Genomic DNA, 12,438 nt, shown 5'->3' on the forward strand with positions numbered 1-12,438 from the left:
CATTGCATTCGCAACCGTCTGCCCGATTACTGCCAAGAAAGTGGGTATGACTGTTAATTCCTAAAATGTTAATGGCGTGTTTTGTCCTATCCATTGAACTAAAGCTAAAAATGTATAGTTCAAAACAAATATAGACTGCTTCAGTTGAAGTCATTGGGAGTTTCATAAAAAGGAACAAATTTAGATAAATTGCGCCGAATCCTCGGCCGGGTTGGTGGTGGACAACGACAATCAGGTTAAGAGAATATCACGCATAGAAAAGGCCACACCATTAAGAAAAAAAGTCCAGGTTTTATTGTCTATCATGGCTGTAGTCCATGTTTACTGCCCGACATGTCTGCGTAAGAGAGAGAAAGACACATTGAGAGAGCGAGCGAAAAAGAGAGCGATAATATTCAGGAGCCAATCATACAGTGCGGTCAAACTTTGTACTCTATGACTCTTTGGTTTGCAAAAGCAAAACCAGTCATGAGAGTGAATCACGGCAAAGTGTAACAATCTTGTAAAAGAAGATGAAACTCAATTGAACACCAAGGCAACACACAAGTGGAATCTAAAAACAACTTATAACACGAGAAGTCAGACGCGATGGAAACGTCTCTGAACCTGAATATGGATCTACAAACCAGTCAAAACAGTGCTAACAGAAGGGATTTGATAGCAGTGGAGTTAACAGCAGAGTAGAATGGGGCTGATTTTAGAAGAGGGGGGAGAGAGGAGTAAACTGCGCCGGTCGACTGTTTGTCTCTGGTGCCGTGAGTGTAGATATTGTAATGGTGGGGGTGAGGCGTCCCGGCGTCATGCAGATCAGCAAAGTGGCAGACAGGGGCTTCAGATTGGTTGGTTGGCTGGCTCTCAGCGAGGGAACGAATCGCAGTTCTACTGGCTGGGGCGGTCTGTAAACCCACCTGGATGAGGTTCAGTGATTGACATCTAGAATCCGGCGTTTGCGAGAGTCAAGCAGGCGTAAATGAGACGGCAGAAGGGAGAGGCGAGTGTCCTCTTCTCTCCATCCCACACTCCTCCTTCCCCCTCCCTCCATACTTCACTCACGTGGTGTCCTCCACTACAGGCGCCCCTGCCCACCTGAGCGGGGAGGGGGGTTATCCAAAGTTGTGAATGGCCAGCCTGAACATGTCATTGGTGCACACCCACGCACTGTTAATGTTCTTCAGGAGGAAACTCTGATGGAAACCCATGACGGGGTCGTCGTCTACCTACAAACACAGAGAGAAACAGCAGGGGATCAGGGCACAGTCAGCAGTTCAATATCAGTTGCACACATCATAGTCAACAGACGTGTGATTCCGCTTTGCTAAGTGAGAGAAACAGCAATAAGGTCACTTTGACTGTCCTTAACCAGAGGACGTAAACGCTGGTGCACGGTTCTGCATCTTTATGCGCAGTCCTGTCGGACTCGTTTCAATTCATGGTTCTAAAAGGCTTGGGTGTTTTGCAAAGCAATTCACCGCCAGAACAACAGGTGGAGTAACTTTTTTGTCGAAGACGACCTAGAGAGTGGCGTCTTTGTGTGTGGACGTTGTTGGTTTGTTTGTTTATTTAATTATCAGATACTTTTTTCACGCCCTGCATCGCCACTGCTGCTTTTCGTCGCGGACATATTTGTCACGTATTTTCCTCCAGAACTTTGTACACCCCTCGACCGGCAAACCAACGTTTGCGGAGATCTCCCTCCATGAACTGGAGGCCATCCCCTCATCCTTATAGTCTGCCAATGACAGGTTGTATAAGTGGTCATATTTACGGATTTCTTCTGACAAAACCTCAAGTTGATTCATTCTCTTCAAAAATCTTCCTTTTAAAAATGGCGGTATTTATGCTATGAAACGGAAAATGTGAGTACGGAAAGGGTGTAGTTAGCAGACCAATCACAGCCTTACTTTTGACGCTAGTCTAAAAAGAATTGGTCAACGCACGCAAGAAGGGGTGAAAAAGGAGACAAGGGGCTCTTGCGTGTCCTTGCGTTTCTCTGAAAATGCAGAACCATAAACTAGGCCTAAGAGCTGCTAGCGAGTTTAAGCTAGCTGGTGCAGCCCAAAACACTTTAGGACTCATATGGTAACGAGTCTTTGCATGAGTGTTCCATCAATCTGTATTGTATTGCTAGTGCCCTTCTTTAGAAATGAGACCCTGCTTTTAGCGTTCTACAGTAAATGAAATGTATACAGTAAAACTGTGGCTGTAATAGAACAAGGTAAAACAAGGTGAATGATGGTGTTACTTACTTTTAGCTGTCCTACTACCATACTCAAGATGTTGCAGTCTGGTGTTGGCTGGTGGTCCTGCACTGTTATACTATGCACTATTTTTGGGAAGGGTAGACTCTGGCACGCACAGACAGGTAGGAGAAGAAACATAAAGGAGAAGGAGAAGGAATACAGTTAGCATAAACTTATTTTCAACTACTTTTATATACTAAAAATAATATAATGTGACAATAATAACCTAAAAAAATGCACTGTGGGCCTTTTACAACCGCAAAATGGTTACTTGACGGACCCTAGTTTACAAAGATTTTAGATAACATGTTACAGATCGTGCATGTAAATGGTTGTCCGATTACATACATTTTTGGATACAATCTGGTTTCTTGGTTGCACTTGCCAGTGTGTTTCTCAGTTGGGATCTCTGTTAAACATACTTGCCCCGTATTCAGAATATGTTACCAAATAAACTCACAATGAGCTTTCCAACGATTGCCTTTTTTCCCTGGAACTGCTGTCCTTCCCATGTGAGGCATGATTCGTCAATCTGTGCAGAGCAGAGAGGTGTGGGGGGGTGATAATCAGTTGCCAAGGATGCTTTTTTTAAAAACAATAATATAATTCATTAAATAAAAGGTATACCAAAAATGACATTAAAAAAAAAAACTCAACAAGTGGTAGCGGCTTTTCAGCTTGAGATTGACATGAGATACGAGAGTCCAGTTAGAAAGTCAGTGAGGTGAGTGAGGCGGTTAATAACATCAATTCTTTGACTGCTTTCCTTTAGCCGTTGGCTTTAGAAAAATTTCTACTCACTCAAAAAAAAGAATCCGATTTTGTGGTTGAATTAGTGGCGATTTTGTCTGCGGGCTGGAGCCCTGTGGTGTATGACAACTTCCTTTCAGTACTACTCTTTCTGAGACTTCCATCAACACTAGGATGTTTAAAAGACTAAAGTCTGGTTACACGCTCACATTTTAAGAGAATGTGTTTTTAGTCACACTGTTTCTTATACAACTAGATTTCTTATGGGACTCTCCCTGCCTGCACCAGGTGGAAATAGACTACAAGAAGAAAAGATTTTGAATGGTTAGAAACCCATATTCACCAAGTTTTTCAGACATGGTTAGCAGACTTAATCTCCAAAGAGTGACTAACAACCAATTCAGCCACCAATTCCGACTATCAGCGAAAAAAGGCAAAAATACATGTCATTGAAGTCATTGACTAAAAAATTAATATTAAAACTTATTTTAATCAGAACCACAAGAAAAAGACTGACCCCAGAATGTCTTTATAATCAACTTAAACCAAACGGTTTGGTAACAACTCTATTGCAAAACTCATTAATTAATTTTAACACATTTTCGGAAATTTGTCTGCTACAGTGAAATTGCTTCAAAAGTTGCCTGGTGGCCTTATTGGTAGAGTAGATTTATTTGTCTATTTTCATTAATAATTATTTTGATGATTTTGTGAAACGCCTCTCGGAGTCCAGCATTGCTCGTTTAGTGTGTCAAATTGCAAAGATAGTTTTTTTCTTACTGCCTTCACTTAAAGAAGTCCCACATGCTGGAAGTTGGAACAAGAGATAATTTTAGGCATTTTGGCTTGCGACAATGATGAAACAAATTTTGATTTTAAAATGATGGTAACAATTTAGTCCATTGACTAACTGATTGTTTTAGTTGATTATGTTGAATTGTTTAGTATAATAAATGTGTTATTCATGAGAACACGTACAACACTATTTTAAGCAGGCTCTGTCTTAAATTACATTGCACACCTAGTTTTGGACAGACTAAAGATCTTGTTGAAGAGTAAATGGACCAAAACCTTGTTCAGACGCACTCACATATATGGTTCCAAGTTGTGATCTGTCAGAGTCAAATAATTGATAGTAGTGCTGCACAAAGCTGGATCCTATCTGCTCCCACAGAGGCTGGTCCACCATTCTGAATGACCCTGCAACGCACACTGGGAACATGGAGCGACATAATAGGGGTGTAAGAAATATTCTATAAATAATTTACAAACAATACAATGTAAATTCATGATAAGCTTCAAGGTAGAGTATTTATTTAGAATGGCAGCAATACAGAGATGAATGCGATATCTACATTCAATCTCATGTTGTACTAAACTAGAAAACTATGAAGCTAACCTACGTGGCTCACACAGTTATCTATAAATAACTATATTCACTAAGGGGACTTAAATTGACTTTCTTTAAATTACAAACTACTTCCTTGAAAGGGTCAACAAAAAACGTTAACAAGTTCAAACAAATTAAACACTGCACCATTTAAAGAGCACAAAAACGTACGAGTACAACCACAATATAAAAATAAAAAAACATTAGAACAATTCACTAGTTAACGTTGGTTAGTTTTACCGCAGTGCTGCTCTGAAAGCTTAACGCTGGGTGACAGTGACAGAACGAGTCATGTGCTTCAACAGAACTATGCACTGTTACCGAGGAGGCAATCCGATATCTGACATCTTATAAAAGATCTAAATAGCAATAACGTCGGCTAAAGAAACGCTGGGGTAGACGCAGAGGAACATTAGCTTGTTTCGGAACGTCATTAAATGGGAAAGGTCTGTTAGCCGTTTGGCTAGTTAACGTAAGCTAACTAGCGTGCTGCTGCTAGCATGTGAGCCGTCTTGTTTGCTAACGTTAGCCTGTGTTGGCAAAGGCAGTATATACACTTAGCATGCTACCCCGCCGGCTAATGTTGGACGGGAGATACATTTCATTCCCAGGCGTTAACTCGCTGGCTGGCTGGCTTTCGTTCGCCATTTTCCTGGTTGCTAAAAATACCTCGTCTCAACCAAGTGTTGATGCTTCCTTCGGGCCCGCGCGAACAGCTACCCTACATAGGCGTGCCCAACGCTGGCCCTAAACCCGGTGGGAACAGCCAAGTAATACGTTGTACTCGTTCAAAAATCTGACTTCTTATCACTTTTTCTTTTTTGCAAATGTTTCAAGTCACTGTTCCTCAAGACGGCTTCTTAAAAAAGAATTAAAATAAACTTACCTCTAACCAACACCGAGGCCTCCTTCACGATGGCAAAGTGGAGTGTCCGCTTCTCTTTGGAGTCACGCTCACGCATTCAAAAGCCGGACTCGACCCGGTGGTTTGTGGGGATTGTAGTCTATTACATTTTAGAAATTTCTAGGCCTTACTAATAAAGCTGTTTGAATTTAGTGTATAAATAATAAGATGACATGGTAATGTTGTGTTTTTTTAAGGTGTGAAGCAAAACAGATATTTGATTATCTTATTATCTATGTCTTGTTGCATACATTTGCTTTTTTTCATATGGTTATATACAAATTCTAATAATCATGTCACTATTTTGATGTGAATTGTGATTGTGAATATGTAAATATTGGAAAGGTACATGACTATTCAACCACTCAGATGAACAAAATTAAGTTCTCCTCAAACAAGAGATTAGGTTAAAAAACGCAGTCCGAATGTTTATTTTGTTCTTTGTTTCTACTTTTCTTTCAATATTTATATTAATATACATATAAATTGCACATTCTTCCATATTGTTAACCTTCACATTGCACACTAAGAAATCATTGCATTACATGAACTTATAACTATGTATTGGACAGGATGAGGAGATTGTGTGGTTCACAAGGCTCTCTTAGTTGTAGTTAACTATTTTATATTGTTCTAAAAGTACTTTTTCTTAAATATGCATACAAACAGCACTTTGCCCTAAGCCTGTGCTGCTTGTCAGCAAACTCCTTGGACTTTGACCTTGGACTTCTATACTTTCCTCATACGTACCTCCCCCCTATTCATGTATGGGTAAATGGTTTGTGTGTGTGTGTGTGTGTTTTATACATTTGAATATTGCCACTCAAATAAATATTCAAATTTTGAATAATGTGCGTGTGCCTGAACTTGTGGTTCATGTCATTGTGAGTCCCGGATGACCGTGACTGTTTTGACCGCTTCTTTGTCCCTGTTTAGTCAGGTCATCAGAGCGTGCAGTTGTCATGGCTTTTGTTGCGCTTTTGCTTTTGTTGTGCGGAGTTTGTGCTCCAGTTTTTTGTGTGAGGAGTCTTCTCCTGTATTAGAAAATAACTTTAGCCATACTTTTTGGGTCTCTGACAATGCGTTTGACGCCCAACACATCGGTGTAGGAGGCTTCTGCATGCTATAGTGTAGTGGCAAGGAGCACTTGTTCCTCTTGGCAAGTCATCAAATCACACACTGTGGCACACAGGTCACTCTCTGTTCTTGCGCCATACCTCATGTATTGCCTTTTTTTCATCTAATTTCATTCAGTCATGTTGAGTGTTTTCTGTTTTATGTGGGATCAAGAGTTCTACGTTCACAACGTCAAACCCAACAACCACAAAACAAGTCATGGCTGGCCGTGACCAACGGAGGATTGTCTGGCAAGTGTAAGCCCAATTGAACTCTCAGCACTGCAGTTCTTTTTCTGTCATTTTATGCCGTTGTGCAGAGAAAGTATCTTTCAGAGATGGTTTTCTGTACCACCTGTTGACATGGCGACATATTTTCATGCAGAACACGCGCGTCTTTCAGTTAATGACTAACCATATTCATTGTGTGACTGTTTCTTGGCGAGGTCAGTTACGGATTATCCAGGAGTTTTAAAGTTGGAACTTATTGGGGAATAAACCAAAGGGTCTTGAGGAGAGTCCAATTGGAGTTTTTCTAGTAGTGGGATGTACGTTTTTGAGCTTCACATTTTTTGGACTGTGTGTGGTTCCTCGTGGTTTTTAGCCATCACAGTGCAAAGTCACCTGACTACTGCACAGACTAAAAACATTAAAACCCAAGGCCTCTATATATTCAACCAAGATGTGTGAATAATCAACTAACAAGTTCCAAAGTGACGACAGGTCAATGTTGTGTTCACAACACGTTTCTGCTGCCCCCAAGTGTCAAAAGAGCAACTATTTCCAGATTGAGAAATTGAATAAAAAAAGAATTATATGGAATAGTTTTTGGTTGAGTGTGCTCAGAGCTCTCAACACTTAGGAGAGAAAACAAAACAGGTTAGGTTTCGTATTTGGTTTAAGGAACAATTAAACGCTCAATACAGTACAATGTCCTGTTGAAATATTTATTTGACATTTTTGTAGATTGGTTTTGAGATAATAACCCGTTTCTGTGGCATGCACTTTAATTTTCAGCCTTTTTTACAAAAGCAATGTTGCTCAAGCTTTAAGAAATGAAAATGATCGTAACCAGTCAAAAGGCAAGGACACATTTTCTCATTCAATTCAATGAGAAAGTGTGTCCTAACATTACTACTTTATAAAAAAAAATATTTAGAAGAAACCGTAAAGCTGAAAAGAGGTTATCTTGGGTGGTCACTTTATCGAAAAACAGCACACATTCATTAATCTCTTCCTGCAGACCACGTGCTTCAAGGCCTTTTGAGGCGAGCCCGTTTCCACACTTTATGCAGATTCACCATCTGCACTGCTATCTGCTCTCAGGCTGTAAGAACTGCAACACACCAGAATGAAAAGTGTGGCTCGTTGGTGTTTCACAGGCTGTGGTGGATGTAAATATATATCAAATATATCATTATTTAGATACTGTCTTTGTAGAAGTACACATTTCCTGTTTCCCGTGTTCAATCTGATGAGGCAGAGGTTGTTAGAATTAAGGCCCCAAGTTGTCCTTGTACCTTCTTAACAAACAAAACATGAAATGTAACAAAAAACATTAAATCAGTCGCTGGCTGGACCGGAAGTTGATGCAGCATTTTTCTCTGACTCTCCTAGAGCTGGAGGTACGGCCCCATTTTCTGCTAGCTGTTAATAGAAATGGAAAAACAAATTGATATGCACTGTACATTTCCAATCACTTCTCTGGCTTCCAGCCACACTTATTGTAAATACCAAAATGTACCTCAATGTTATCTCATAATAAGAGCACAAAGGTCTGAGAGTGACTACAGATTCAGGCCAAATACCACAGTCGAGGAGTTATAGGAACTATAATCAGCCCCTGGTGGTACGTACCAGGCTGTGGAGCCTCTGAGTGGAGATGGTTTCATCGCTGTTGTCTGGGTCGCTTCGAGTGGAGTCCACAAGTTCATCTGTTCCCTGGTCTGACTTCAGAGGGAGCACGGTCCTCGAGGCCATCCTGTACAAACAAGTATGAACACAAAATACTCTCTTTTGACGAGAGAGAACAGACAATGCTGAATGATTTATTTGTAAAGTTTTCTTCTCAATTTAGGGTCAAATGATTGAGGCTGTTTGTCTATGTGAATAAATATCCTGTGACCGCAATTGTGTGTGTGTGGATCCGTTGGCAAATATTTTTTGGCACCTAAACTCCTGGACGGTGAGGTTGCCGCTCTCGGGGTCGTCAGAGTTGATTGGCTCTTTGAGGAGGTCGGACTGAATCTGTCTTTGAAACAAACTGCCCTCCATCTGAAAAGCAACAAACAGCTTTTTAAAGAAAACAGTTCTGGGAGAAAATGCTTTTTTGTTTCTAATTTTTCTACGGATATAATGAACAACATTGGCCCTGTGGATTAGTGAACTCCTTGTTGGTAAGCCGGTCTTCGTTTACCTTTGAGGAGAGCCAGGCTAAAGAGTTCCCTGTTTCCGCCTTTCATGCTAAGCTGTGGCCGGCTGAGCTGGCTGCGTTCCCTTACATTTAAGGTGTGCCAACAAACTGCTTAGCTTCCAATTCGGACACACAACCTAATAGCTGTTGAATAATGGGTGTCATGAAGTAGGCTACCTGCACGGCAACGGGGTCATGGGTCTCCATCTGGATGCTGCCTCTTTTATGGAGCTGCAGCAAGGTGTCGTACTCACTCTTCAGCTGGTCAAAGTCTCCCTGCAGCCTATTCATCTAGACGGAAAAAAACAATACCACGAGACTGTTTGAAAATCGTGCATTCTCTGTGTGTGTACATGCAGGTGTGTCTGTATGTGGCCACCTGTAGGAGGTTCTGTTTGTGTGTTTGTTCCAGGGTGTCCCAGTTGCGTTTCGGCACGACATCCCAATAGTCGGCCTTCATCTTGATGAGCTCCTCCTGGACTTCAGTCAGGTCTTTCCGACACACCTTGAGAGCAAGCTGCAGCTCCACACGGTCCTTGGCCCCTTCTTTCAACATGGAAGAAATACCAGAACAAAATAGGATGTACGTGTATTAGATTTCAAATTGTAGGTGGGAACTTATTCATAAAAAAATCCTAAAATGTAAGGTATTTTATTTTTATTGCGACCGTGAATGTGACTTGCTTTCTTGCAGATGGTTTCATAAAATCCAGAACGTACCGTCACACGCGGTACTACCACACCTTCTTTTTGAATGGATAAAACAGACTGAATAAAATGTTTTAATGAATGACCTTTATAGATGGTAGTAGGTGGGGCTTTTAACTTTGGACAAAGCCAGGCTTGCCGTTCCCTCCACTTTCCAGTGTTGGAGCTGTTCTGAGAATAATGACTGTAAGAAATTCAAAAGTGTGAAACTATCTGAAATCTGAAACTATTTATTTAGACTTTGAGCAAACCGCAAATTGTAAATCAGTGGACCGTGAACGTTTTCAATGATTATTAATATTTAGGGCCTTGAAATTGCCAGAATTCTCATTCTTATTATTTCGCCACTTCGATCGCACTTTTGGGGACTTCATCATGTTCAAAAACTCTTGTTTATTATTATTATTCATGTGTATATAATTCATAATTTGGTTACATTTCAGAAACTGGTCAAATGGGCACATCACATCCCAAGCAAAGTCTTCAATAAACTTTAAAAAAACGTAGTATGAAACCTAAAGAAACCTGGAAATATTAACTTTTGAAAAGCCTGCAACAGAGATGTAAAACAAAATTACTTTAATTAATAAATTGAATTTTAGAAATGACTAAGTAGTCAACGATCAGCTGCAGCTCTACCTGTGCTTTCATCGCTGGGATGGTCCCCCTTCACAGAGCCTCTTGTTAGATGATTGAGCTGACAGATCAGCAGCTGGCGAGCATCTCGCTCCTCCCGGTACTGCAGATACTGGTTGGACAGTTCAGACTGCAGGCGGTCCACCTGGAAAGAATAGAAGTAGCCTTTCTTTCGTGCTGAACCTCAGACAAAGCTTTTGAGATTAAGGGATCTCTTCCTGTGACTGTAAATAACTCTCATTTAAAAATAAGTTTAAAAATTCACTTGAAGGAATTTAGCATGTATAGCGCGTACCACTGCCTGCATGGCCTTTTCCTTCTCCCTCCTGGCCTCAATGTCCCTCTGCAGTTGCTGCTTCTCCCTTTTCAAGGCTCTAATCTCAGCCTGCTCCTCTGCCCAGCGAGCTTGAATCCTCCTGTCACAATCCTCTGTCACCAGCCTCAGGTGGGATCGGAGGGGCATCAGTTCTTGAATTTTATTTTGTTGATATACTGAACAGATGAAAAATCCATTAAAATTGTCTACGGTGAAACTTGCAGACTGTTTATGGAGTCAAATGAAAAGTAGAGCAACCGACATTCAACATCCTTCATGTAAGTATCAAGTATCTGGGAAGATGTTATCGGGACTTGCCAATATGTCACAAAAGGTATATAGGCTAAAACAATAGCTAATAGCATGATCAAAAGTACAAACTAAATTGACAAATTTTAATGTAGTTAATTAGAAAGACTCGCATTTTGTAATATTAGTGCCAATGACTGATGAACTAAAATCACTATTTTTTATTTTGATGCAGACTCAAAATAATTCAATATTTTCTATCAATAAATAGTACACTAGAAGATTGTGCAGGTTAGAGTGTTTCTGTGTTTCTGAAAGATTTGTGGTTTTATGTATGTTCCCAGTTTCCATTTTCTAAATTTCTAGCAGAACATTGTACCTTAATGGCTGCCTGGTATTAACCTCACATCAATAAAATCCAATTATCATTAAGAAATGAAAATGCTCTGACCTAAAGTGTTTTCATATTCCTTTTTGATGGCAGCAAGAAGCGGTTGGTAGGTTTTGAACTCTTTGATGAAACAACCAAAGACATCACGGTAGACCTGTGGCCAGATCAAGATATATTAGTATCCCCTATAACTGTGTATTGAATTTCCTTAGTGTTTTATAAGCAACAAAAAAACAAAACATGGCACCTGCAGTTTGAGTTCCTGGAATTTGGGCTCATGGGAGCCGATAGCATGGAGCTCCTTGTTCACGTAGTTTTCCAGGTGCATCAGGAGTTGAGGCTTCCTCCATGGGCCTGAATAAATGTAGCTGCTACCTTTCGAGCTAAACTACAGGGCGCCACACATGCACATTAGTTAGTTAGTGAATCAATTATCTTTGTAGCCAGCATGTTATAGTCCACTGCTCATCATTCATTAACCTGAAGTAGGCTATCTGCCATTGTTGAATGATTATCTAGTTACTTGGTTTTCTTACCTCTGTCACTGCAGGTTGGACAGAAACAGCCCCGGCACTTTCTCCTTCTTGTCCTTCCTCAGTCAGGAGCGTGTCATTTTGTACTCCATGGTCACATGTCAGTCTAAAAAAAAGATTTCAAAGATGCATTGAACACTGTAGTTTAGTTAACGCAAACTCTAGTAGCCCTGTTGGTAGCCAAATAATGAGCTAGTGAATTACAATATAATATGAAACATTTTAATAAGTTTACAAGGCTGCAATGTTTTTTATATTTTTTTATTCGAATAATATCCCAGATTTGTTACATATAATTTAAGAAAGAAAAAAACATTAATGTTAACTAACGTTGTATGTTTGGATATTTTAATGACTTGCCTTTGTTTTTGTGATGGTGTTAATGGTGGAAGTTTTACATCCTTATTTGGTGACATCTCTAGCGACTTTATTGAGGCTAGATAATAACGTTATAACTTCATATAACTCTTGTCCTGTAGATATTGTTGAATATGACCCGTCTAGCTCCAGTTTGACATTAGCATCACAAGTCACAACACTGTAACATGGTGTCCATGGTAACGAGGACGGACGACGCAGCAGGACCCACACAGCTGGCCGCGGCGCGCCTTGCTAGTATTCAAATTGTGAGAGACGAAAACTTTCCTTATAAAATAAATCATGTAGACTTTCTCCAACTATGGAAAACTGACGATTTAATTGTGAATGCTTCTATACAGCTGTCAACTCCGACTTTTACATGACAATGACTGAAATTTGATGATAACGACTTTCCATTTTATAAATATTTGAT

General features: G+C 40.2%; 2 protein-coding genes across 4 annotated transcripts; both read right to left on the bottom strand.

Annotated features, from left to right (window-relative positions):
* Positions 1-271: 271 nt before the first annotated feature.
* Positions 272-5,374, bottom strand: nutf2 (nuclear transport factor 2). Its single transcript, XM_037452231.2, has 5 exons — positions 5,267-5,374; positions 4,081-4,202; positions 2,701-2,772; positions 2,247-2,345; positions 272-1,217 (listed from the first exon to the last, which is right to left on the bottom strand). The coding sequence occupies exons 1-5, from the start codon at positions 5,340-5,342 to the stop codon at positions 1,104-1,106; spliced, it is 483 nt and encodes a 160-aa protein (XP_037308128.1). The 5' UTR covers positions 5,343-5,374; the 3' UTR covers positions 272-1,103.
* A 1,961-nt stretch (positions 5,375-7,335) lies between these two features.
* On the bottom strand, positions 7,336-12,261 carry tsnaxip1 (translin-associated factor X interacting protein 1). Of its 3 annotated transcripts, none has more exons than XR_009956660.1 (11): positions 12,006-12,261; positions 11,649-11,751; positions 11,360-11,500; positions 11,173-11,266; positions 10,452-10,648; positions 10,160-10,301; positions 9,192-9,358; positions 8,990-9,103; positions 8,570-8,673; positions 8,257-8,412; positions 7,336-8,046 (listed from the first exon to the last, which is right to left on the bottom strand). XR_009956660.1 is itself a non-coding variant. In XM_062563117.1 (11 exons), exons 1-11 carry the CDS (start codon positions 12,059-12,061, stop codon positions 7,963-7,965), a joined length of 1,323 nt encoding a protein of 440 aa, XP_062419101.1. In that variant the 5' UTR covers positions 12,062-12,259; the 3' UTR covers positions 7,336-7,962. The 3 variants fall into 3 exon arrangements, 2 of the variants coding, with proteins under 2 accessions (XP_062419101.1, XP_062419100.1); XM_062563117.1 differs by having other exon boundaries at positions 8,257-8,380; positions 9,192-9,355; positions 12,006-12,259; XM_062563116.1 differs by having other exon boundaries at positions 8,257-8,380; positions 12,006-12,258.
* Positions 12,262-12,438: the final 177 nt, after the last annotated feature.

This window comes from Pungitius pungitius, chromosome 6 (genome assembly GCF_949316345.1).
Source record: "Pungitius pungitius chromosome 6, fPunPun2.1, whole genome shotgun sequence".
Taxonomy (NCBI): Eukaryota; Metazoa; Chordata; class Actinopteri; order Perciformes; family Gasterosteidae; genus Pungitius; species Pungitius pungitius.

Excerpts from the sequence above, each read along its gene's own strand:
- nutf2 (XM_037452231.2), bottom strand. The coding sequence starts at position 5,342 with ATGCGTGAGCGTGACTCCAAAGAGAAGCGGACACTCCACTTTGCCATC. Across the intron at positions 2,346-2,700 it reads CAATCGTTGGAAAGCTCATT|AGTCTACCCTTCCCAAAAAT; the intron begins GTGAGTTTATTT and ends TGTGCGTGCCAG. Across the intron at positions 1,218-2,246 it reads TGGTAGTAGGACAGCTAAAA|GTAGACGACGACCCCGTCAT; the intron begins GTAAGTAACACC and ends CTGTGTTTGTAG.
- tsnaxip1 (XM_062563116.1), bottom strand. The coding sequence starts at position 12,061 with ATGTCACCAAATAAGGATGTAAAACTTCCACCATTAACACCATCACAA. Across the intron at positions 11,267-11,359 it reads TCCAGGAACTCAAACTGCAG|GTCTACCGTGATGTCTTTGG; the intron begins GTGCCATGTTTT and ends ATCTGGCCACAG. Across the intron at positions 9,104-9,191 it reads ACAAACAGAACCTCCTACAG|ATGAATAGGCTGCAGGGAGA; the intron begins GTGGCCACATAC and ends TTTTCCGTCTAG.